The sequence below is a fragment of the Telopea speciosissima genome, chromosome 2 (assembly GCF_018873765.1).
Source record: "Telopea speciosissima isolate NSW1024214 ecotype Mountain lineage chromosome 2, Tspe_v1, whole genome shotgun sequence".
In the NCBI taxonomy this organism is placed as follows: Eukaryota; Viridiplantae; Streptophyta; class Magnoliopsida; order Proteales; family Proteaceae; genus Telopea; species Telopea speciosissima.
In genome coordinates, this window is record NC_057917.1 from 46154550 (window position 1) to 46177511 (window position 22962).

The window sequence follows — 22962 nt, forward strand, 5'->3', positions numbered from 1 at the left end:
ATTAAATTTTAGAAATATTGATTGTAATATCAAAAATATGATTTTGATTTAAATAGTAGTAGGGCAATTCTGTAATTATTGGTAACAGTTTAAGAACAAGTTTGTGGAAATAGATTTTATCAAACAACATTGGTGTTCCAATTGTGTTCTGGAAACGTTTCCAGAACAGGTTTACCAAATGCTACAAAGAATGTTTCTTAGCACAGAAATGGAAAAAACTGTTTTTGCTGTTTTTCAGCACAAAAACAATAGAAAGGTTATCAAGTAGGCTCTAGGTTTTGCAAAACCATTTTCAAAATGGTACAGGATCCTGATTCTGATCCGACCATCCACAGACTATCTCTCCTTGATGTTCCTCAGTCCAGCAGTGGAGACCATGTTAAGTTACTCTTTCACTCATACAACATTTGCGCATTCCCAAAACGCTGACTTTAGTTCTCTTGAATCACAGTCATTGATGAACCAAAGAATACGTACATCATGCAGTGACATGACCCTCTCAAGTACTGGGTCTCAGTGACGCATGTCTATTCGAAACCTACTGGCAGTAATACATTAGGGAATTGACAAAATAAGATTCTTTGCTAATACATACTTGTACGTATTCGCATTCGTACCCTACCATCAACATGTCTAGGATACCCAATGCAACGATTATATGATAAGGTGCCCAGCCCAAACCTGATTATGATCCGAATCCCAAGAACTTGAATTTGACTAAACAAGGACAACCTAATTTGCTGAATTCAGTTCAAGAGAATTCACAACATAGAGAGCCCTCCAATCATTGTAATGCTATCTACGCATTAAGGAGTGGCCGTGAGTGCACATGGGATTCTGTTCCTATATCACCTGAAAATCCCAAGGACCTTTCTGTTAAGGTCAGTACTCTATCTCCTCTACCAAGTTCATCTGAGGAACCTGAAACCATTACTGATGAGCAGCCTGAGCGAGTCTATGTGCCTACTGCTCCATTTCCAAAGAGATTGGTGGATAACAAGAAAATTGCTTCCATAGACAAAATCTAAAATGTCTTCAAGAATGGATAGGTCAACATTCCTTTTTTGGATGCAATCTCTCAGGTCCCTACTTATGCTAAAGTCCTCAAAGACTTATGCACTCATAAGCGAACAACCAATGTGCCCAAGAAAGTCTTCTTGGCTATAAATGTTAGCTCCATTCAGTCTCACCAAATGGTAGCTAAATATAAGGACCTGGGGTGCCCAACCATATCTTGTGTAATTGGTCACACAAAGATTGACCATGCTCTTCTTGATCTTGGAGCAAGTGTTAATCTCTTGCCCTTCTATGTCTACTAGCAGTTAGGCTTAGACGAGCTGAAACCAACTAATGTCAAGCTTCAGCTAACGGACAGATCTGTCAAGACTCCAATTGGCATGGTTGAGGATCTCTTACTTAAAGTTGGGGAATTTCTATTCCCTGTAGATTTCATCATTTTAGGCACCCAACCAGTTGCCAACATTCGGGACCAAATCCCAATCATTCTTGGTAGACCGTTCCTTGCCACTAGCAATGCCATTATCAATTGCAAGAACAATATCATAAAACTTTCCTTTGGAAGCACCTTTGTGGACTTTAATGTCTTTAGGTTGGGTAAGCAACCAAACCTACATGAAGAAGTACATATGCTCCAAGAAATCCCAGAATGCATTTAGATAGACTTTGAGATTGATTTTGATTCTGGATTTCAAGAGTGTTTGGACCAGCTGGGCGATTTTGATGAGGGGATTATGTCTGAGGTATGGAGTCTCCAACCACCTGTGGAGCCCATTGGACCTCTATCACCTCAATGCCCAAACCTTCTATTATTGAGCCCCCTAAGCTTAAATTAAAGGAGCTGCCTGCCAACCTGAAATATGCTTTCCTTGGTGAGGATCGAACTCTTCTAGTCATAATTGCATCTGATTTAACCTCGAATCAAGAAGACAAGTTGATTAGTTTGTTAAAAGAGAACAAGAAAGCAATCGGTTAGACGATGGCTGACATCAAGGGGATTAGTCCTTTAATTGTTCAACATCATATAAATCTCATTGATGGTCACAAACCTTCTAGGGATCCCCAAAGAAGAGCTAATCCTATGATGAAGGAACCCATCCAAAAAGAAATCCTAAAGTACATGGATAATGGAATCATTTATCCCGTCGCTGATAGCCAATGGGTAAGTCCAGTCCAGGTTGTGCCAAAGAAATCTGGTATAACTGTAGTTCAATATGTTAACAACAAATTGATTCCAACTCGTATAAATGAGATGGAGAGTTTGCATTGACTACCGTAAGCTAAATGCGGCCATTTGGATTCTCCCTGCTTTTTATTGATCAGATGTTAGAGCGTCTAGCCGGCCATGAGTATTATTGCTTTTTAGATGGATACTCTGGTTACAACCAAATCCCCATTGCCCCTGAGGATCAACATAAAACTACATTCACGTGCCCGTTTGCAACATTTGCTTACCAGCGCATGCCCTTTGGGCTATGCAATGCCTCTACCACTTTCCAATGATGCATGATGAGCATCTTTTTAGATATGGTGGAAAAATTCCTTGAAGTCTTTATGGACAATTTTTCCATTCATTGATCCACCTACTCTGAGTGTCTTCATCATCTCTGACTCATTTTGAAGAGCTATAGACAAAAGAACTTGGTCCTCAATTGGGAGAAATGTCATTTTAGGGTGAAAGAGGGCATTGTTCTTAGACATTATGATTTCCAAGGACAGGATTAGAATTAACAAAGCCAAGGTAAATCTGATTGTAGATCTTCCACCCCCCAGGTCTGTTAAGGACATTCGGTCCTTTCTGGGGCATGTGGGCTTTTATCGGTGTTTCATTAAATATTAGCAAGGTTGCTAGACCTCTGACAACTTTACTAGCTAATGATCAACCCTTTGAGTTTTCCAAAGTCTGCCTCGAGAGTTTTGAGCATTTAAAAAAGGAGTTGGCCACTGCACCCATTATCCAGCCACCTGTGTGGACTGAGCCCTTTGAGTTGATGTGTGATGCATTCAATTTTGCTATAGGGGCTGTCTTAGGGCAAAGGATTAACAAGCTGCCCTCTGGCATTTATTATGCCAGTAGGACTCTTAATAATGCATAGCTTAACTACACCCCTACCGAGAAGGAATTTTTAGCTGTTGTATTCGCTGTAGAGAAATTCCAGTCCTACCTGATTGGTTCTCATGCCATCATTTGCATGGACCGTACTACTATTAGATACCTCATGCAGAAGAAGGATGCTAAGGCCCTTCTCATTCAGTGGGTCTTGTTGCTTCAGGATTTTGATCTCGAGGTACGGGATAAGAAAGGCATTGAAAATCTAGTTGCAGACCAAAAAAGGAATGTTGATCTCGAGGTACTAGATAATGACATGCTGTGTTTAAGAATACACCATGTTCCATATACACGTCCACTCAAGAACACAGGTCTCACAAGCTACCATTATGAATATTCAATTACATCGATAGTCACAACATAGGAAACCACAACCAATCATCCTCAATAGAATCAAACCATAAAAACAGCATTTTAGCATTTGAAATGTAATAATATCATTCATGGGCAACATTGACAAGATATAATCCAATTCATTCAATACTTGAAATTAATAACAGATTATATACCCATTATAAGAACTCCTATTGAAGGACTTTAAGCATGCATATAAAGAGATCAGATAGGAAACACAAGAAACATCAAAACCGCACTCACTTTGGGTTACATGGTCAAAGCCTGACAACCTAGAGAGATCCACTCTAGAGAAGGGGAGTTCAAGACAAGTGCAGAGCCCTAAAAACTGTCACAAATGGTAAGGGGAAGTCCCAAAAGACCAATGCACAAGATCAGCCCAAATTGGGCAAAATTTCACACCTCAGAGGGAGCCGGATCTTCAAGCCTGGCTGGGCCGATCGACCTCCTCTGAAGGTCCGGCCTAAGAAATAGAGCCAAAATCAGTTTGCTCATTTGACTGGGTTTTTGGCCCCAACCTTGGTGCAGCAAATCTAGAGGCTAAGGGGGATGGAAGACCACCCATTATGGGTCAAAATGCTTAGATTGCATGTATGATCAAGGGATCATACATGCATTTCAAAATCCAAACAAGAATAGGAAGAATTCATGAGAAAAGGTGGGTTGAGTTGTATTAACTTATGAACAGCAGCATAGCTAGCTGAAATGGGTAATCTAAGAAGAATTAAACTAAGAATTAGGTTAATTAACTTTACCTAGTGGTTGATTAACATGAGATTTGGAGGAGGATCACTAAGCATGTCAAGATTTTAGCCAAAAAGACCCCAAATCCAAGCAAGCTCTCCCTCTTCAAATCCTTTCCAAAATCGATTTCTGATATCTAAGCTTTGAGAATTCATTCTCAAAGCTTAGAGTTATATTTATAGATGTCATTAGCCCTTAGGGCATGATTGGCATGGGTCAATTTGTAAAATGGATTTTTAGAATTGATTCTAATCTAGTGGAAGTCGACTTTGTGATTTTAAATGTTTAATTCCGATAATTAATAATATAATATCGACATACGGCACGGGGTTCTAATAGATCTAGAATGAACGGGGCCCGTAAGGTAAGGCTAGGCATTGAGCCGGCATGGCCACTCATGGTGGTAGACCGACACACAGCCGGCCGATACGAGCATAAATTAATAAACTTGCTTTAAAGACAACGCATGTATTGTTACCTATTGTTTGGTGCCCAACACAGATAAATGCTGGAAGTGATCCGCAAACACTTTTCGCAGGCAAAAACTATGTGTAACAAGCCATTGGGCTCCTCAGATTCCATCAAGGCCATGTTAGATGGTTCCTCGGCAGTCGGTGCAACGGGGTATGGGTTTGTCTCAACGACGGGAAATTCCCATAATGTAGAGATGATTATGGCATTTAAATTCGCACCCACGGAACCTGACATTCCAAACACTCGAATTAGGCCAGATTTTAGAGGCGGGCTTCACACCTTATCACCCCCAAACTATTGGACAAATGGAAGTGTTTAATTGGAAAATTAAGTAGATCTTACAGAAAACCGTCAACCCTAACCACAAGGATTGATCTAACCAATTGGTAGATGCCTTGTGGGCCCATCAGACCGCTTACAAGACCGATCTTGGTCAATCTCCCTACCGTCTAGTATATGGAAAAGCGTGTCATCTACCGGTTGAATTGGAACACCAAGTATTTGGGGCCATTCGAAAAATGAATTTTGATTTGTCTGATGCCGGTATGCATTGTGGTCTCCAGCTATCTGAGTTGGAGAAACTTAGAAATGATGCCTATGACAATGCTCGGATTTACAAGGTGAAAACCAAAGCCTACCATGACAAACATATTCTTCGAAAATCATTTCAAGTAGGCGATAGAGTCATGCTTTACAATTCCCAATTACATCTTTTCCTTGGTAAGTGAGATCCCGTTGGGATGGTCCTTATGTTGTACATAACATTATTTCCCATGATGTAGTAGAAATTTTGAATCCAGGGAATGGTAACATTTTTAAAGTCAACGGTCAACGCCTAAAGCCATTCATTGAGTTGCCTACTGCAACTATGGAAGAGGTCATAGATCTCCATGAGCCTCTTCACTCTGATGATTGATCGTCTCTGGTATTTTCCCTCTCCTTTGTCTTTGTTTTTACTTTCTTTCATGCATTACGGACACTGCATAGTTTTAGTATGGGGGGAGATAGGTTCTTGAGTTGAATTGTGTTGTGATCCTGACTTAGGCATAGGTGAGTTTATAACCATATTAAAATTTTTTGGAATGTTTTAATTTTCTTTTTCTTTTTGTTTTCTTTTTATTTTTGATTGAGAGAGAGATCACTTTGGTAACCTATGCTTTAAAGTAATAAAGCCCTGGTGTAAGCACCGTGGTCCTCGGGATGAGGGTTCCTCAGCCCTTATATATGGTGACATAGGGTTTATATATATATATATATATATATATATATATATATATATATGTATATGGATATGGATAATATTGTCTATGTATAATATTGATAAATAGGGGATTGAGATCATGCATTAAAATATGCTAATATAATGTGAAGTCGCCACCTAGGGTTAGGGCTTAGGACCCATTAAGTGTAGCCTTATCCATTGTGAACGGGATCGGGCTACTTGACTGCATATGATCTGACCAAAGATTCGGGTAAGGGGTCAGGTTACGAGTGTGGGAAGGTGTTAGGCACCCACCTCACTCGGCCGAAGCCGATCTCTCTGTATTAGATGCTACATAAAGACGAATATTCTCTCTCTTTTATTACGGGGATGGGGGATATTATGAACTACATTCAGATGCTATGAATTGAACTAAAACATAATAAACTACATTACATATATGAAAAATACGAACTAAAACGATGGAATACGAAAGGACTACATCGAATCAACAAGAATGCAGTTATTATACCTGTATGGTTGTATTCTCCTGGCTCAGGGGAGATAGACGAATGGACTGACGTCGATTCTTTTTTAGGCAGAGTAACGGCTCTTTCAAGTGATTTGGAGAGGAGTAAACAGACAGAATAAGATCTGTAATAAAAGGGTTTTGATTGTTAGCCGCACACTAATGGGATAACAATGCCTAGGAGCAAAAGCGCTCTATACTCAGAGGGATAATCGAAAGATCTATCCGCAATCAAGAAAACTTCACTCACTCACACTGTTATGAGAGAAGGAGGAGAAATGAAGGTGAAAAGGGAGAAAAAGAGGGTAGGAATTAGTTGGGGAGTGTCTCTCCACCCAAAAATTCCTTCAAAAAACGTGGGAGGGGACCCTCCTATTTAAAGGGAGGGACCCCCTCTCTCTCCTGACCGGATAAGTCCTCCACGGCGTCGTGGACGTGGGGGACTTTTCCACGGCGCCGTGGGTGACGTCAGCAAGCTGATGTCACACCCCCTCATGGCACCATGGAAATCCGATACACATCCCCACGGTGCCGTGGGAAGGCACCCATGGCGTCGTGGGCGCGCAGTGCCATTTTTCCTTCTTTTTTGGGCTTAAAATGGGCCATTTTATGCTCAGCATAGTTCTTGGTCTTATGGGTCAGGTATCTTGGGTCTAGAAGGAGGGAGAGTGCATCGTCCATCGTCCATGTCCCGTTGTCATCATCGCCAATTAGGGGGTGACAAAAATCAGTGTCTACACCTGGTTTCAAGAAGTGGAATGATATATATCTCAAGGTAGGGGCCAAATCAGAAGTATAACACTGTTTTTTCTGAAAAGGTTGATCTTATGAGTTTTTCGTGTCTACTTGAGTTTTAGTTAGGAGCTGAGAAAGAGATTTGAGATTAAAGTGTTATTATTCCTGAAAGAAGTTCTTAAAAAATAAAATTTCTGACTAATTGGTTGTATAAGACTGGGTGCTCCACCTCATGAAGCGAGGTTCCTAGTATCAAAACACCTTTTAACCATGGATTAGAAAGAAGAAAGTGATTGAAGTTTGAACTCAGACTGCATCAATGTCTGAGTCATAGATATATGCAACAAGAGAATTCTGACATTGCTTAGTAACTTGGGTGTCTGGTGCAAGCCCTGCATGTCATTCAAGCCAACTACAGTAGAGGGATAACTGAGTTCAATTCTAAAGAAAGAAAGAAGAAGAACATTTGAATTTGTGCCTTTGTCTCAGTTCTCTGTTTAAGCTCTGAGCTGATTCTTTTGTATCCTTGAGAGCATACTTTGATTTGATCCCTAGGATTAATAGTGTGAAAAATATGAGAAGATCTCTTAATTTAGATATGTGTTAGTTCCATAGATTAGAGCGGATAATAAAGTTCAAGTATGGGGGTCCCTTAGGAATCTCAATCTCATGAGTTTTTGTCATCGTTTTTCTTTTTCCAATTTTGAGTGGAGATGGACTTTTCCTTTGCCCTTGTCAAGATTACAACTATTTCATGCTTTTGAATTTTGTATGTATATTCACTGCAAACACTCACGAGACACAACTCATCCACTAGGATGACCTAGGGGTTTAAAGGCTTGTTGCACATACTAAGTGCAACCGTGATTCCTACGAAAGTAAGTTATGATTTTCTGATCATTTTTCTTTATTTTCATTAGGTTAGTTTTCTTTTTGTTTACTCAAGGACTAGCAAAGTTTAAATATAGGTTTTTTATGAACATATTTATATGTGAATTTAAGCCTTTATATTCTTGTATTTCCATGCTTGAACAGAGCTACTCGAGGTGTTTTTATGTGTTTTCAGGTTTTAGGTCTATTCTTGAAAGAGAAGCCCAATTTATGCTAAGAAGCTTTTGTGGAGCTGAAATGCAAGGAATCAAGTTTTAAAGAAGCCCATGTCCATAGGCCCAAGAATTAATTTCATATATGGGATGGACCATTGGGCCATGAAGACCCAAACAAGCAAATTCGAAATTCAATAGGGGCAGCCCATATTCCCATTGAAAATTTTAAGGGGTATTTTTATCCAAGTGCATTGTTGGTGACATCTAACATTTTCAATTGTGGAGTAGAGCCCAAGTGAAAGCAAGCTACTCAAATCTTAGAAGATTGAAAAGATTTTCTTGGTGATTTGATTGAGATCTTATTTTTTTGGAGTTGTGGATCTAATCTCCACCTCCCTCTCTATTCTTGGATAAAAATCTCAATCTCTCTATCTCTCTCTTTTTTCTATAAAAAGATCAAATTTAGAATTTCTTGGCTGAAAAATATTGACCAAGGGAATCTCTCCCTTGGCTGGCCGAATTTTGCAAGGGGGATTGGAGGTTGTGTTTATAAATAGGGGGTCTTTTTTCCCTTGAAATTCATTCATTCTCTCTTTAGTCTTTTGTTTTAGCATTCTTTCTCTTATTTTTTTCTTTTGTAGTTTCTTTGTCTAAGCTTAGAACTTTGAAGTAATTTTATCTATTTCATTCCTAGATCTAATGTAATTTAGGATTTTTAATCCCCATCCCTAATCCCCATCCCCTTCTTACATCGGTGTAATTCAAGTTGTTGATTCAAGTTTAAGGCTAAAAGATTTTCTTCAATGGTTTAAGTTCAAGTTCTACACAAGCTAAGTTCTTTAATCTTTTGATTTTATTTTTATAGTTTAGTTTTAATGTTCTCTTCATCAACCCCCTCTCCTTCTATCGATTTTCCCATGGCCAACTAAACCCTCAACTCTTGGGGTAGGATGAAGCCATGAGGGAAGGATGAGTTAATGATTTGCATGCTTGTGTATTAATGGACATGTTCATTGTTTGGGCTTACAATTGTTGACCGCCGTATTGTGCATGTCATCCTAATGGACTATATGCAATATAGCTGCCGTAGCAATTGTGACACCATTCATGTTCATAATTTTTAAGATCTAATTGTGTATTGAATGTGTACTACTCATAGGATATGTTTCACCGCATCTCCTGTAGACCTAGACCATGATATATGCAATGCTTTGATGTGTTGATCATTGGCTTATCCTAACCTTATGGTGGATTTCATTCCCAAGAGCCCATCTCAATTTGAATAGACCCATCTCATTCTCTTACTTTTTGTGTTAATTCTATTTGCTCTAGTTTAGCCTAGTTTCTTAATTTGATAGTTGATCTTGGTAGTTTTCTTAGTTTAAGTTTAGAGATATAAATTGCTTGTTGAGTATACTTTGCCTAAATTGAGAGTAAAGATTTAAGCAACCCGACCTCCCTGAGTTCGACCCTTAGATACAGCTGATACTGTGCACTTGCTGTTATTTTTCTTATCAAATAAGTTTTTAATTCAAACAGCCATCATCGATCTAACCATATCTGAAAGTGTCTTATTCCTTCGCTCTACTACACCATTTGCTGCAGAGTGTAAGAAATAGTTAATTATCTGGTGATTCCTTTTTCCTCACATAGTTCTTTAAACTGATCTAATAGATATTCGCGTCCACGGTTAGTGCGTAGAGTTTTTAAACTCTTGCCTTGTTGATTCTCAACCTCTTCTACAAAGCATTTGAAGCAATCTAATGCTTCGTAGCAGTGAGTGATTAAAAAGACATAACCATATTGCAAATAATCATCTATAAAAGTAAGGAAATAAGAAGCACCATGACGTGCCTTTACATTCATTGGTCCGCAGATGTCCGAATGAACAAGCTCTAGGGTCTGGGTTGTCCGGATTGCCTTTCTAAAAGGCTTCTGGTGGGCCTTGCCAGCTAAACAAGGCTCACATGTCGGTAGGTTGACTTTAGCGAGTGGGCCAAGAAGGCCTTCTCTAGCTAACCTCGCCATCCTATCTCGATCTATGTGTCCTAGTTTAGCATGTCATATAATCGATTCCGAATTATTATCAGTATTAATCACAAAAGATGAAGAAGAAACCATAGGAGTTATTAAATCTAGTTTAATAAAATCATTCTCAAACTTACATTGTCCAAATATACTACCATCCAAATGTATCTCAAATAAATCATCATAAAAAACAAATGAATATCCCAAAGTTAAAAGTGTAGTAACTGAAAGTAGATTACGTTGGATTTTCAGTGCATATAGCACATCATGAAGAAGTAAGATGCGCCCAGTATGCAAGGTGAGCTGATAGGTACCAACCCCTCGAACTGCTTCACTTGTACCATTTCCCATGTAGATGTTCTGGGCACCATCTGAAATCTTTCTATAATCTACAAACCCCCCTTGATCACGTGTTATGTGTCTTGTTGCTCCTGTATCCACAATCTAGTGAAATTAAGTTTGAACAACCAAAACATGCGTACACACAAAAGTACAAGGAGAGAGGGATAGAAATGGTATCTTCTTCGCTTCAGTGCAACCACGAGCAAAGTGCCATCTTCTAGTATTTATAGCACTTGACTTTAGTAAGATCTCTTTTTCCACCTCGCTTGCCACATCTGCGCTTGACAGATTTGCCTCCACTTCATGCAACTTTTTGAGCTTGTCCCTAATTCTCGGTGTTCCTTTGTCTCTTGTGCTTAGACCCAGTAGTCTTGCGTTGCCCCGCTTGGGCGACAAGGGCTTATGCTTGGGTTACCTTTAGGCGCACCGCCTCTAGTTCCACATGAGCGGCAATGTCATTGAAAGCCTGGACACTGTCGTTATGTTTGGTAACTATTTTTATTTGGGCCCAAGAATCAGGTAATGTCCTAATGACGACTTAAACTTGTTGCTCATTAGTAAGATGTACCCTACAACATCATCTAACTTTCTTATCATGTCTTTCACAACCCTAAGATGTTCATTCATATTGTGCTTAGGGTCCATACGGTACATCTCAAACTTCAAGGTCATGGCCCGCAACCTTGTAATCGATGTACCCCCACAGTCTATCTTAACCAGGTTCGACATGGACTTGGCAGTTTCGCACTTCTCATACTTACCGATGAGATCGTCGTATATTGAGCTTAACATGATAAAGCGAGCACTACGGTCCTTTTTAAACCAAACCTCATAGGCTTCTTTGTCTTGATAGTGATGGACGGTAGTACCCTCATTGAGTTTGGTTATCTCAGAGGTCATGTGTTCAAGACATTCTTGTTCATTCAGTAAGAATCTAATCTTACGATGCCACATGTCATAGTTGGTTCCATCCAACTTATTGACTTGGTTAAGGTTAGCAACAATGGTGTTGGTAGCCATCACTACAATCCATAATATGCAAGAGAGGATATTTACTACACATTCAAAGATTTTGTTCAAGAAACCCTAATTAAAATTAATGGTTCCCTTCTCCACATGGTGAGACCAAAAATTTTGCTAGGGTCATAATCAAATCTCACAAGTGTGTGGATTTGGAAACATATAATTTCAATCTATTTTTTACAAAAACAAGTCAAGGAGGAATGTGTCATCCATCGGGTGCGCAAGGATCTCACACAAGAGACCCAAATTGGTACTTGAAGTGATATACTGAGTCGATATAAGAACATGATACGTAGTGCAGTAGCTTCTCTTTACATGGCTTCTTAAAATAAAAACTTAAAATTACAACCATCTCTTTACATTGAAGAATCCTACTACATCACTTCTAGGGAGCATGCACTTTGCATCACATTCAAATACCAACTCTATTGCACATACACAAAAAAAAATATCCCTTACACAAGCACCAATAAATTTTCTATCCCATAAGATAAAAAAAAGTTATATAGATTGCATGGGATGATGTTTGACCTCTTACTACCCATATGATGCTAGTCAAACAAAGTCAATACCGTGTCACGGGAGGGTAAAATTACCAATTTAAATTTGCAAACACATTAAAGCAAAAAAAAAAAAAAAAAAAAACTCAAGGACAATTAAAAAATTTGGGAATACAAACACAATTATACCTAATTAGGAAAAAAAGAAAGGGTGTGGGTGAAGGGATTCCCACTTCACCCATTTCCTTCCCAAAAACCCTTAATCAAATCCCCGAAATAAAATTTCGAATTTGCCCATTTTTTTTTTATTATGTAGCAACTCCAATGGAATTCAATAGTACAAGCTATACGGCCTGCGAACATGGGCAACAACCCTTGCGCCCGAGCCTAACTCGGCTCTCCTTATGTTCCACATCCACTCATGCGCACCAATAAAAACAAAAAATAAAAACCGTACGTCTCAGAGACTTTATAGATATGGTATAATATAAAGCTACATATATGATGGTTTTTTTTTTTTTTTTTAAATAATGGTGGGCTTTTAAACTCTTATGAAAGCCATCATTATGTCTTTTGAAAGTCATGATTATGCTATTCATAACAGTAACATCAATGTTGTTTTATTTTTTTTTATTAAAAAAAAAAAAACAAAAGCATCATAACTTGGTGCGCATGTTTAGGGCGAGGGGTAACGGCTCGTGGCCAAGGTTGCGCGGCAACAAAGGTACATGCAAGGCACATAGCAAAGGCGCCAGCAAGTGCGGACGAGTAGCCAACTGCAGTGCATGCGTGTTGCCATGGCAAGGTCCACCTAGTTGCGGATCTCAAGAAACTCTAAAAAAATATTCTTCTTAAGTCAAGATCGAATCAAACCCTAAAGGCTCTAAGTGCCAATGTAAATAAATCATCACCTGTTAAGGTGTTACCTGAACGGAGATGAGAATGCAACGGAAGAGGATCTCGTACAAATTTAATTACTAGATTCACGAACTCGAATAATCTCTCTCACGATTTTCGAATATCTTGAAAGGTTTATCCACAAAGAAGAACTCCACACCATAAATCCCTGCGAAGAGATGGAATCCCAAAGAGAATACAAAACACTGGAGAGATAGAGAATTTGGTTTCTTAGATGATATGGTCTTAGGGTTACAGGCTTTCTATTTAAAATAAAAAACCTAAAACTCCTACCCCCATTTAGACTCCCACTAGGAATCGATCAAAGAGGGGGGAAGAGACCCAGCCACTTAAGTGGCTGATTCTCTCCACGCGCAACAGGTCGGGTTAGGTCTAGCCTACCCCTTGTGGACGGCTTGGATTGAGCCTGACCCGTGTTTGATTTACATACTCTATACCAAGTCTCAAATTTCTGTTCTTTTCTTTTATCCAAAAAAAAATTATATTGTTTTCTTAGATTCTTGAGAAGCAAGCAATAAAATAATTAGTTTTCTATTTTTATGGAAGTTCTGACAGTGATGAGTTGCAGAAATCTGTACTCCTTGAAGAGGACACGATTAAGATAAAAAAAAAAAGTTGTAAAGGGGCTGGTGGGGTGGGGTGGGGCTGTGAAAGGTCGTACGGGGTGGGGCAGAGATTGGAGAGAAAGGACAGAGGTAGAGGGGCTGGGGGCAGAGAGTGAAGGTGGGGGAATTGTTATCCTCTCTTGTCCGCTGTCCGGACAGGACTGTGCTGTATCTTCACTTGGACTCATAAAATGACGACCTAATCCCTTGTCCGAACACACTGTTCGGGCAAGGTTAAGTCGTCATTTCATGCCCCCATGTGAGGGGACAGCACGGTCCTGTTTGGGCAGCGGACAGGAGAAGGAAAAAAATTCGAAGGTTGGGTGGGGTGGGGTGAGGTGTGGCTGTAGAACAGGATACGGCGAAAGGATTAAGGAATGAGGTGGTGTTGCCAGGGAGAGAATGGGTATGGGAAGGGTAAAATTGGGATTATGAAAAAATAAGAAACCTCAAAACACCATGTCATGGAAAGTGAGGTACTTCAAACAAGATATCATGAAATATGAGGTACCTTAAATAACATTTCACATACGTTAGGTATCTTAGGTGAAATTCACTAAACATTGGATACCCTAGATCTCATTCAGATATAACTTGTATTATGCCAGGTATGTTCTAGATGGAATCGCAAATCTCCCTTCATTGTAGTGACGTCATCTCAATTCCTTCATTTTTTGTTTTTGGTTAAGAATTCAAGGAGGTTTACTTCATTAGGATATTTAATCTGATATCTTAAATAAATTAAATTCAATGTAAAAAAAAAACAAGTGGTAGGTATTCACTAAAAAGGGGTTAGGGATGAAGATAACGTTACGGAATAGGTGAAGACTTTTAAAAAGTCAGTTGAGTGTTTATTTTAAGACACGTTTGTTTGACAGGGACTTAGGTGTGATGAGAAAATATTGATGTGGTATTTTAAAATTTTATTTCAATCTTGTTTTTTTAACCTGGGATGGTGAACTTACAAAAGCTCATAGACAATATTAAATGCTTTGTCTATTGACGTGACACTTGCAAATCTCACCCCTATGCTGTCCGAAATGAAAAAAATTTGGCTACAACCTGGGCTAGGATCTTTATCCTCTCAATTTGTCTACCCGTAGTTGACGTCAAGTACATCTAACAGAGGGGACAGAAATGACTACCCTACCCCTGCTCGAACACACTACCCGAGGTGGGTTCCATGTGGGATCCACCTCCCTCTATTAAATGTATTTGACGTCAAGTACAAATTGAGAGGATAAAAATTCCCTGGGTTGTAGCTATGTCCCTGCAGCTGCCCCCGATTGTAGGTGCAAACTTGGAATAATCTCTTTCCTCTATGGATTCACAAATATCCTATTCGGTTTTAATATTTTCCAAATTACCCTTTTGGATTTCAAATTAGTGTCTACAATTGAGGTACCATGAACATAGCTACAACCAATGCAATAGTTAATTTTTATTCATTCAAAATTCTATAAAAAACAGAAGACTTTGATTACTGTTCATGAGAAAAATAAAAAACTCACTCCCGTTCCCCAATCCACTACATTCTAAGACCCAGTCTCACAATATTTTCATCCCATTCTCTCCGTCAAACAGACAGAGCCTGAGTGTCGTTGGGAACATGCAAGAAGCAAATGATGCAAAATGATGCAAACGTACAATTTTCAAGTTATAAAATTATACCAATCATGGAGATAGATCCAATGGATTTCCAATGAACGATTAAAATAAGTTGTCTTTAAATCGCCCGTGTTGACAAAGATTTGGGTTTGTGCTGCTGACCTTTTCTTTAGTGTGGAGACGTTCCTAGAAAATAAAACTTAAAGAGGAGGAAGAGAGTGACTAGAAAAGGACATGAAATGAAATGGGGAGTTTCATACTCTTCCAATGGCTAATGGCTTTGCTGTCATAATGAGTATACTTCCATTTCCTCAACAGATGCTCACTATTTATTTGTGAAAGTATAAATAAAGAAATATCACTTAGTTTTTTTTTTTTTTTTTTGTTAGGTAACAAATAGCACTTAATTTACGTGCCAAGAAAGAAGGATTTAAAAAGATGCAAAGACAAATTGACAGCAAGAGAGAGAGAGAGAGAAAGAAAGATTCATTATTGTTAGCTGACTTTAAAGTTAGGATTCTTCGATTAGAGAAGAACATTATTGTTAGCTGAATTTTTTTTGCATTATTTTGATCTATGATTAAGGGTAATAGAACACTACATCCATAACTAACCCTTCAATTGGAATTGAGTTACCAATTTAACCTAAAAGTTGTCTTAAAATTCAATTTGGATTAAAGATGTAAACAGTCGAATTCGGTTTGATAGTTATATTATTTTATTCGTATTCGATTATATTCAGACGGATTCGAATAATATCCTATTAATTTTCGGACGTATTTGAATAATTTTCGGATACCGAGTTTTTTTTATTACAATTCTCCCAAATGGACATCTTTACCATTTTATTGATGATGGTTAAGGTTGAGACTTGAGAGTTCATCAACTACCCTTACTTCTACTCTTCTTAGTCTTTGATTATCTAATGTTCCTTTTACTTTTGCATTTATCTTATATTTATATTAATAGATATGTGATTTAGTGTATCACAATGCATAAAACAATATATATAAACTAATAAAAAATCTAGAAAAAGTATCACATTATCTTAACTTATAAAATTATAAAAATAAGAAAACAAAATCCAATAAGGTAACTTAATCAATTAGACACACAAAAAGATATATTTCAGACATTTTATTATAGTCGGATTGCTAAACGAATTGGTTAATAATCGGTCAGATAGGGGGATTATTATATTCGTATTTGATAAGTTTTTGAACGAATTCGATTTCTTCTAAATAGATACAAACGCAGATCAAATACAGATTTTCGAACATCCATTGACATCCTTAACTTGGATTCTCTGTTGCCTTCTGCCCATGTGCCCTGGCATGCAATCACACATAGGCAAACGCGAAATGATCACCCTACCCACTACCCAACCACCAGCCAGGGCCAAATCAAAACTTCAAAGGATTAATTTCATGTCATTTCGAAAGTGATTTAATATTGTAATTACTCCAAGTGATGGCAACAGTGAAAGATTCTTTTTTTGGTAAACAACAGGGGTTTATTCTTGCTGTTTATGTGTATAAATAATAATGATGATGTATATACTTTACCAAAAAAATCAATTAATGATGATGTATAGGCAGTAGGGCTGGGCCAGCCCTACTCCACCGTGGGAGTCTGATTTTGTTTGTGGAAAACATAATCATCGGATTACCAAAAAATTAAAACGAAAACGTCATCACCATTCCATTATTTATATCCTCATCGCTGCTGCTTTCTGCTCTCATCGACTTCTGCTTAATATTCCTATTCACAGTTTACAATTTAAGTCTCAATATTCTCAGTTTTCTACAACTCCTGTGTTCGAGTTTGATTATCTGGTAGTGATGGGGAAGATCGCGTTAGGCAATGGTCAAGAGGCAGTCCAGCCTGACTGCATCAAGGCACTGGTCGCCGAATTCATCTGCACTTTTCTCTTTGTCTTTGCCGGCGTCGGTGCCGCCATGACCACCGGTACTCTCTCTCTCTCTATATATATATTTAAAATTGTGTTGTGTTTTGTTTCATCTCATATTTCAATCATTCCTTAATTAACTAGCTATTTAGCTGATCGATCTGCTTCATTAATTTAGGTAAGATGCTTGGAGATTCCCTGGTTGGTCTGTTCGTCGTTGCGATGGCGCATGCAATGGTCGTGGCTGTTATGATCTCCGCCGGATTCAACACCTCCGGTGGCCACCTCAATCCCGCTGTCACTTTGGGACTTGCCGTCGGGGGTCACATCACCATCTTTAGATCTATCCTCTATTGCATGGATCAATTACTAGCTTCTTGCCTTGCTTGTATTCTCCTTAAATACCTTACCGGAGGACAGGTATACCGCAACAAAATCTAACAATTGCATGCATAATTATAATAGGGAAAAGGATTCTGTGGAGCTGCTCCGCTAAGCCACAGCAAAAACAAGGGTGGGATGATCATTTCATAGGTGGATCCCACTTGAGCCCATGTGTGAAATGACGACCCCTTTTTTTGGGTGGTTTTCAAACGCTAGAACCGTCAAGCTCCCGCCACAATTATAACTTCAATTCATTCCATGATTGCAGGAGGTACCAGCTCACACACTTGCCAGTGGGGTGGGGGTCTTACAAGGAGTGATAATGGAAATAGTTCTCACCTTCTCTTTGCTTTTCGCAGTCTATGCGACCATTGTTGATCCCAAAAAGGGGTCTGTGGATGGGTTTGGTCCACTGCTAATTGGGTTGTTGGTGGGTGCTAACGTATTGGCTGGTGGGCCTTACTCTGGGGCATCTATGAACCCGGCCAGATCCTTTGGACCGGCCTTAGTCAGTGGTGTTTGGACCGATCATTGGGTTTACTGGGTTGGACCGCTTATTGGTGGTGGACTTGCCGGTCTTGTGTACGAGAACTTCTTCATCGTCAGATCTCATGCTCCTCTACTTGGAGAAGAAGAAACTTTCTAGACCCTCCATGAGCCCAATATAACGTCTCTCTCTCTCTCTCTCTCACAACTATCTATGCTTGTATGTTGTAGCTCATGCTCTTCTACTTCTCTTGTTGTACTTTGTGAGTGCTGTGCTCATCTGTTGCAAGGTTAGCTCCTAGCCTCTTACCTTCCACAAGCCCCATAACTATTATAATCTACGCTGGGTTGTTGTACTTTCATGGTTAATTGAGTTTCTTCAAGAAATGGTATTTTCATCGTTGGTGCTCCAGTCAACAAATCCGGCATCTAGAATCAAAACAAATCATCCGGTCTAGCTTAGTCTCTTACTCTTGAGAATTGAGACTATCAAGGATGCCAGCTTGTTTGTATAATTATCTTTGGGATGAAACTCCAACTGCAAATCATACAGTAAATTCAGAATATGATGTCATTTCTTTTTTTTGATAGAACATGATGTAATGAAACATAGAGAAGAGATTTGGCGTATGTTGCACTGTTATTATGTTGATGGTAAATAATCAAGAAAATCCTTTTGAATACTGAACAATCACAATCTTGATCCGAGTCTTCTACAACCTTTTGCCAGTCCTTGTTTCTGTTCTTTGTGAGAAAAAAGAGGAATGCTGAACATAGGCTACAGGGACGCATGATCACAATATTTATAATACTGCCCCAACCCTACTTCACTTCTATAATGAATAGGATTGACCTATCTCTAAGATTGACAGACCAAAGTGGTTCATGTATGTAGACTCCCACCAAATTACTAATTCTATAATTAATTAATCCCACTTAACCGAGAATTCCAATAATCTCTCACTTGGGCTACATTAATTAAAAAATCGTCATAGAGTGGTGTGACCATGGAATCACATTACAAATAATTATTATAAAATTTTAATTCATTCAATAAACATACTCATATAATTCATGTTAAATAATAGCAGAAGATATACCTCAATATATAACAAACAACATTTTGTCATTACAAACAAAAGGCCATTTATTAACATGAACCGCCTTGAGATAAATATAACCATGGAAATAATAGTCCATATAAGTATATTTCTTTGACTTTACAATCAATCTACTTAAGAATATCCTTCTAACAATAAACTTTGATATTAATCATTATTTTGGCAAACTGCCATATATTTGGATAGAAACTTTGGTAAACTGTCATAACAACATTGGTCAAATAAAACTGTACAAGAAGTACCAATAGAATGAATAATGAAATAATTCTTCATAAAAATAAAGGTAAATATCATAACCACTGTTAATAAAAAATTATACCCAAACAAATAGATTAAGGTTTCAAACATAAATAAAATAGTCATAGGATACAAAGCTCCTATTAATCTAGCATATCAAAATACTTAATTACTCCCATGTTAAAAGCATGACTTTTGACCACTTCCACTAATAAATGATAATTAACATGATAGAGACTATAAACTAAGAAAACACAAAAAGTCTACCGAATATTCATTTTATGACGATTGTAGGGCTGGGTTATATGTATTGACATCCTCTTCCACCTCTCCTCCTAGTGTCCATGTTGCTAAACGTATTTCCATCAATGAGTGACACCATCATTTTTGTCACCCTCACGAGAGTCTTTTGTGTTTTATTTTATAAGTTAATAATATCCCGTGTTAGTCCACATAACTGCAGTCTGATTGGAAGTGATTCATGATTGAAATTGTTTCCCATCCCATTAAAAGGTTATTTTGTTTGTAGGAATGAAATGGGCAAATGTACTTTTTTTTGGTGGTAAAAGAAATGGGTAAAGAGAGTAAGAGGCTAAAAGAGAGAGAGAGAGAGAGAATGATGAGAAAGGGCATGAAATGAAATGGGGAGTGTCATAGTCTATCAATGGTTAATGGGTTTACTGTCACAATGAGTGTACTTCCATTTTGTCAACAGATGCTCACTATTTATCTGTCAATGTATACGTACAGAAATAGAACACTATGTGTATGACACAAGAAAGAAGGATTTAAAGTTAAGAAGTGAGGTAGACAAACACCAAAACTCTTAAACTCCACAATTTTAAAAAGGACATTGTTGTAAGCTGACTTTTTGCATTATTATGATCTATGATATGATTGAAGGTAGTAGAACACTATATACATCCCTAACTAACCCTTCAATTGGAATTGAATTACCAATTTAACATAAAAGTTGTCCTTAGTTGATGGATCTGCTTCATCAATTTAGGTAAGATGCTTGGAGATTCCTTGGTTGGTCTGTTTGTCGTTGCGGTGGCCCATGCACTGATCGTGGCTGTCATGATCTCCGCCGATTCAACACCTCCGGTGGCCACCTCAATCCCACTGTCACTTTGGGACTCGCCGTCGGGGGTCACATCACCATCTTTAGATCTATTGTCTATTGGATCGATCAATTGCTAGCTTCTCCCCTGCTTGTGTTCTCCTTAAATACCTCACTAGAGGACAGGTATGCTTAGTTATCCACAGTATTTTGATCTTTGACGATTGGATACTTAATTAATTATAGCTTCAAAATTCATTCCATGATTGCAGGAGTCTTACAAGGAGTAATAATGGAAATAGTTCTCACCTTCTCCTTGCTTTTCACAGTCTATGCGACCATTGATGATCCCGAAAAAGGGGTCTCTAGATGGGTTTGGTCCACTGCTAACTGGATTGGTGGTGGGTGCTAACATATTGGCTGGTGAGCGTGAAGCTAGTAACAAAAGAGATTGTTCGAGTTCGTGAAGTTAGTAACAACCGATACCATTGCAAGAACCATTCTTCACACTCTTCATGTCCCTGCACACGGACATGCACCCAAGTGTGAAGTAATTATCCACATACTTAGCTATGTTTGCAAGTGTGTAGCATCCGATAGTTATAAACTTGTTTCGGGTAGCTGAGAAGGTGAAAGGTGTACCGGATTTTTATCTCCAATTCTGACACTTTCCAATTCCTCCAATTCCTCCACCAATGATCGCCACGTGGACAAAACTAATCCTACGGTCTATTTTAAAAATCACTTTTTATATTTCCCAAAAACAAACTTTTCGTTTACTCTCTTCTTTCTCGCTATTCTCTCTCTCCTCTCTACCTCTGCTACCTGTGTGCGAGAGGGACTTCGAGCCTGTCGGAGTTCAAAACCTGTGTGCAAGAGGGACTTCGAACTTGCCGGAGTTCAAAACCTGAGCGAAAACGCTCCTGTCCTGTAGTGGTGGAAGCTGGAGCGTCCAGCTCCCGCCCCACTGCAGCACACGAGCCAACTCCGTGTGCGAGAGGGACTTCAAACTTGCTGTTTCAAAATTACCTTTTTGCTTTTCCCAAAAATCAACTTTGCTTCACTTTCCCGCTATTATCTCTCTTCTCTGTACCTCTGCAGCCTGCGTGTGACAGGGACGAGAGTCGAGAGCCTGCCGGAGTTCAAAATCCGATCATTCCTCTCTCCTCTCTAGAGCTACAACCAGAGGAAGAAACGCAGAAGATGGACGGAGAGAGCAAAAGGGTTTGCTCCGATTACGGTTCCGGTGGCGATAGTGGCAACGACGGTTGTGGAAGATCGGGCTGGTGGGAAGGATTGAGCCCTGAGATTTTAGTTTTGATTTTTGTTCGAATTCCAGAAGAGCAGTTGGTTCAGGAGGTCCAACTCGTCTGCAAATCGTGGCGAGAGACCATCGCTGGTCTTACTGCTGGATCGACATTGATGTCGAGAAGTAGCGTCGCCGGTGCAGCAGCACCGATGTCACCGATTCTTTAGTTTGTCGCCTTGTCCGTCGTAGCAGAGGCTCTTTTCGACTCCTCTCCACTTACATGCTTGGCGACTCCGGTTTCTCTTACGTAGCCAACTAGTAATTATCGACTTTCCTTTTTCGTTTTTCATCGCCTCTCTTATTTCTACAATCTTCCTTAGAAGAAGGAATCCTGGGTTTCAGTCTATTGAGATCTCCATTTCTGGTTTGTACCTTTTGGGGTTCTGCAAATGCAGTGGGAGATGCTTGAAGGTTTTGAAAATTCCAATGAGCGAGGTGATCGATAGGATAGTGGTGAAACACGCTGAATCGCTCTCAAAAGTGCCGTTATTGGATATCAGTTACTGCTTGAAGATCACTTGCAAAGGTCTTGCTGCTTTGGGGATGCACTGCAAGTCTTTGGTTCATTTGAGGAGAAACATGCCGCCTCCACCGCCACCATAATTGGAGTGGCCTGCAGCAGCGGCAGCTTCTCAAGTAGACGATGGTGAGGCCATGGTTATTGCCGATACAATGCCAGGGCTCTATGAACTTGAGCTTGGATATGGCCACTTCAGTGACCGAGGTCTCATGCCATCCTGAACAAATGCCAGTCCCTCACTCACCTCGACATTCAAGGGTGTTGGAGTGTAAAGTTGGAAGGCAATCTTGAGGAGAAGTGTGGTCGTCTCGCCATCTTCAGGAGCCCTTGTTCCTCAATTTTGATGATTTACCATTGTCTGACAATGGTAGTGATGCTGAAGAAGATGATGCCTCAGAATTCTCATCTTCAGACTCAGAACAGAGTGATGCATAGCTTACCAGTTCATCTCCTTTTTGTTTTTTTATTTTTGGTAAATTGGACTAGATATATATCCCAGTGAGTTAACCCCTCTTCCCACTTCACATTCATGTGATGGTTGTGTCTTAAGTCTTCTTTGGTTTTATTGTACTTGAACACTGTGATGAGAGTCCAGCAATTTCTGTTAGTTATGGCCTGCCATGTATTTCTCTTTCCCCTGCATATCCCCCATTGGAATTTGGAAGTGCAGATTGTTCGGATTTCAGTCTTCTATTCATG

At 39.1% G+C, this 22962-nt stretch overlaps 1 protein-coding gene and 1 pseudogene across 1 annotated transcript; both read left to right on the forward strand.

Annotated features, from left to right (window-relative positions):
* The first annotated feature begins 17068 nt into the window (after positions 1 to 17068).
* On the forward strand, positions 17069 to 18369 carry LOC122649783 (aquaporin TIP4-1-like). Its single transcript, XM_043843023.1, has 3 exons — positions 17069 to 17202; positions 17322 to 17563; positions 17796 to 18369. The coding sequence occupies exons 1-3, from the start codon at positions 17076 to 17078 to the stop codon at positions 18171 to 18173; spliced, it is 747 nt and encodes a 248-aa protein (XP_043698958.1). The 5' UTR covers positions 17069 to 17075; the 3' UTR covers positions 18174 to 18369.
* Positions 18370 to 21620: 3251 nt separating this feature from the next.
* LOC122650760 lies at positions 21621 to 22698 on the forward strand (annotated as a pseudogene).
* The last annotated feature ends 264 nt before the right edge of the window (positions 22699 to 22962 follow it).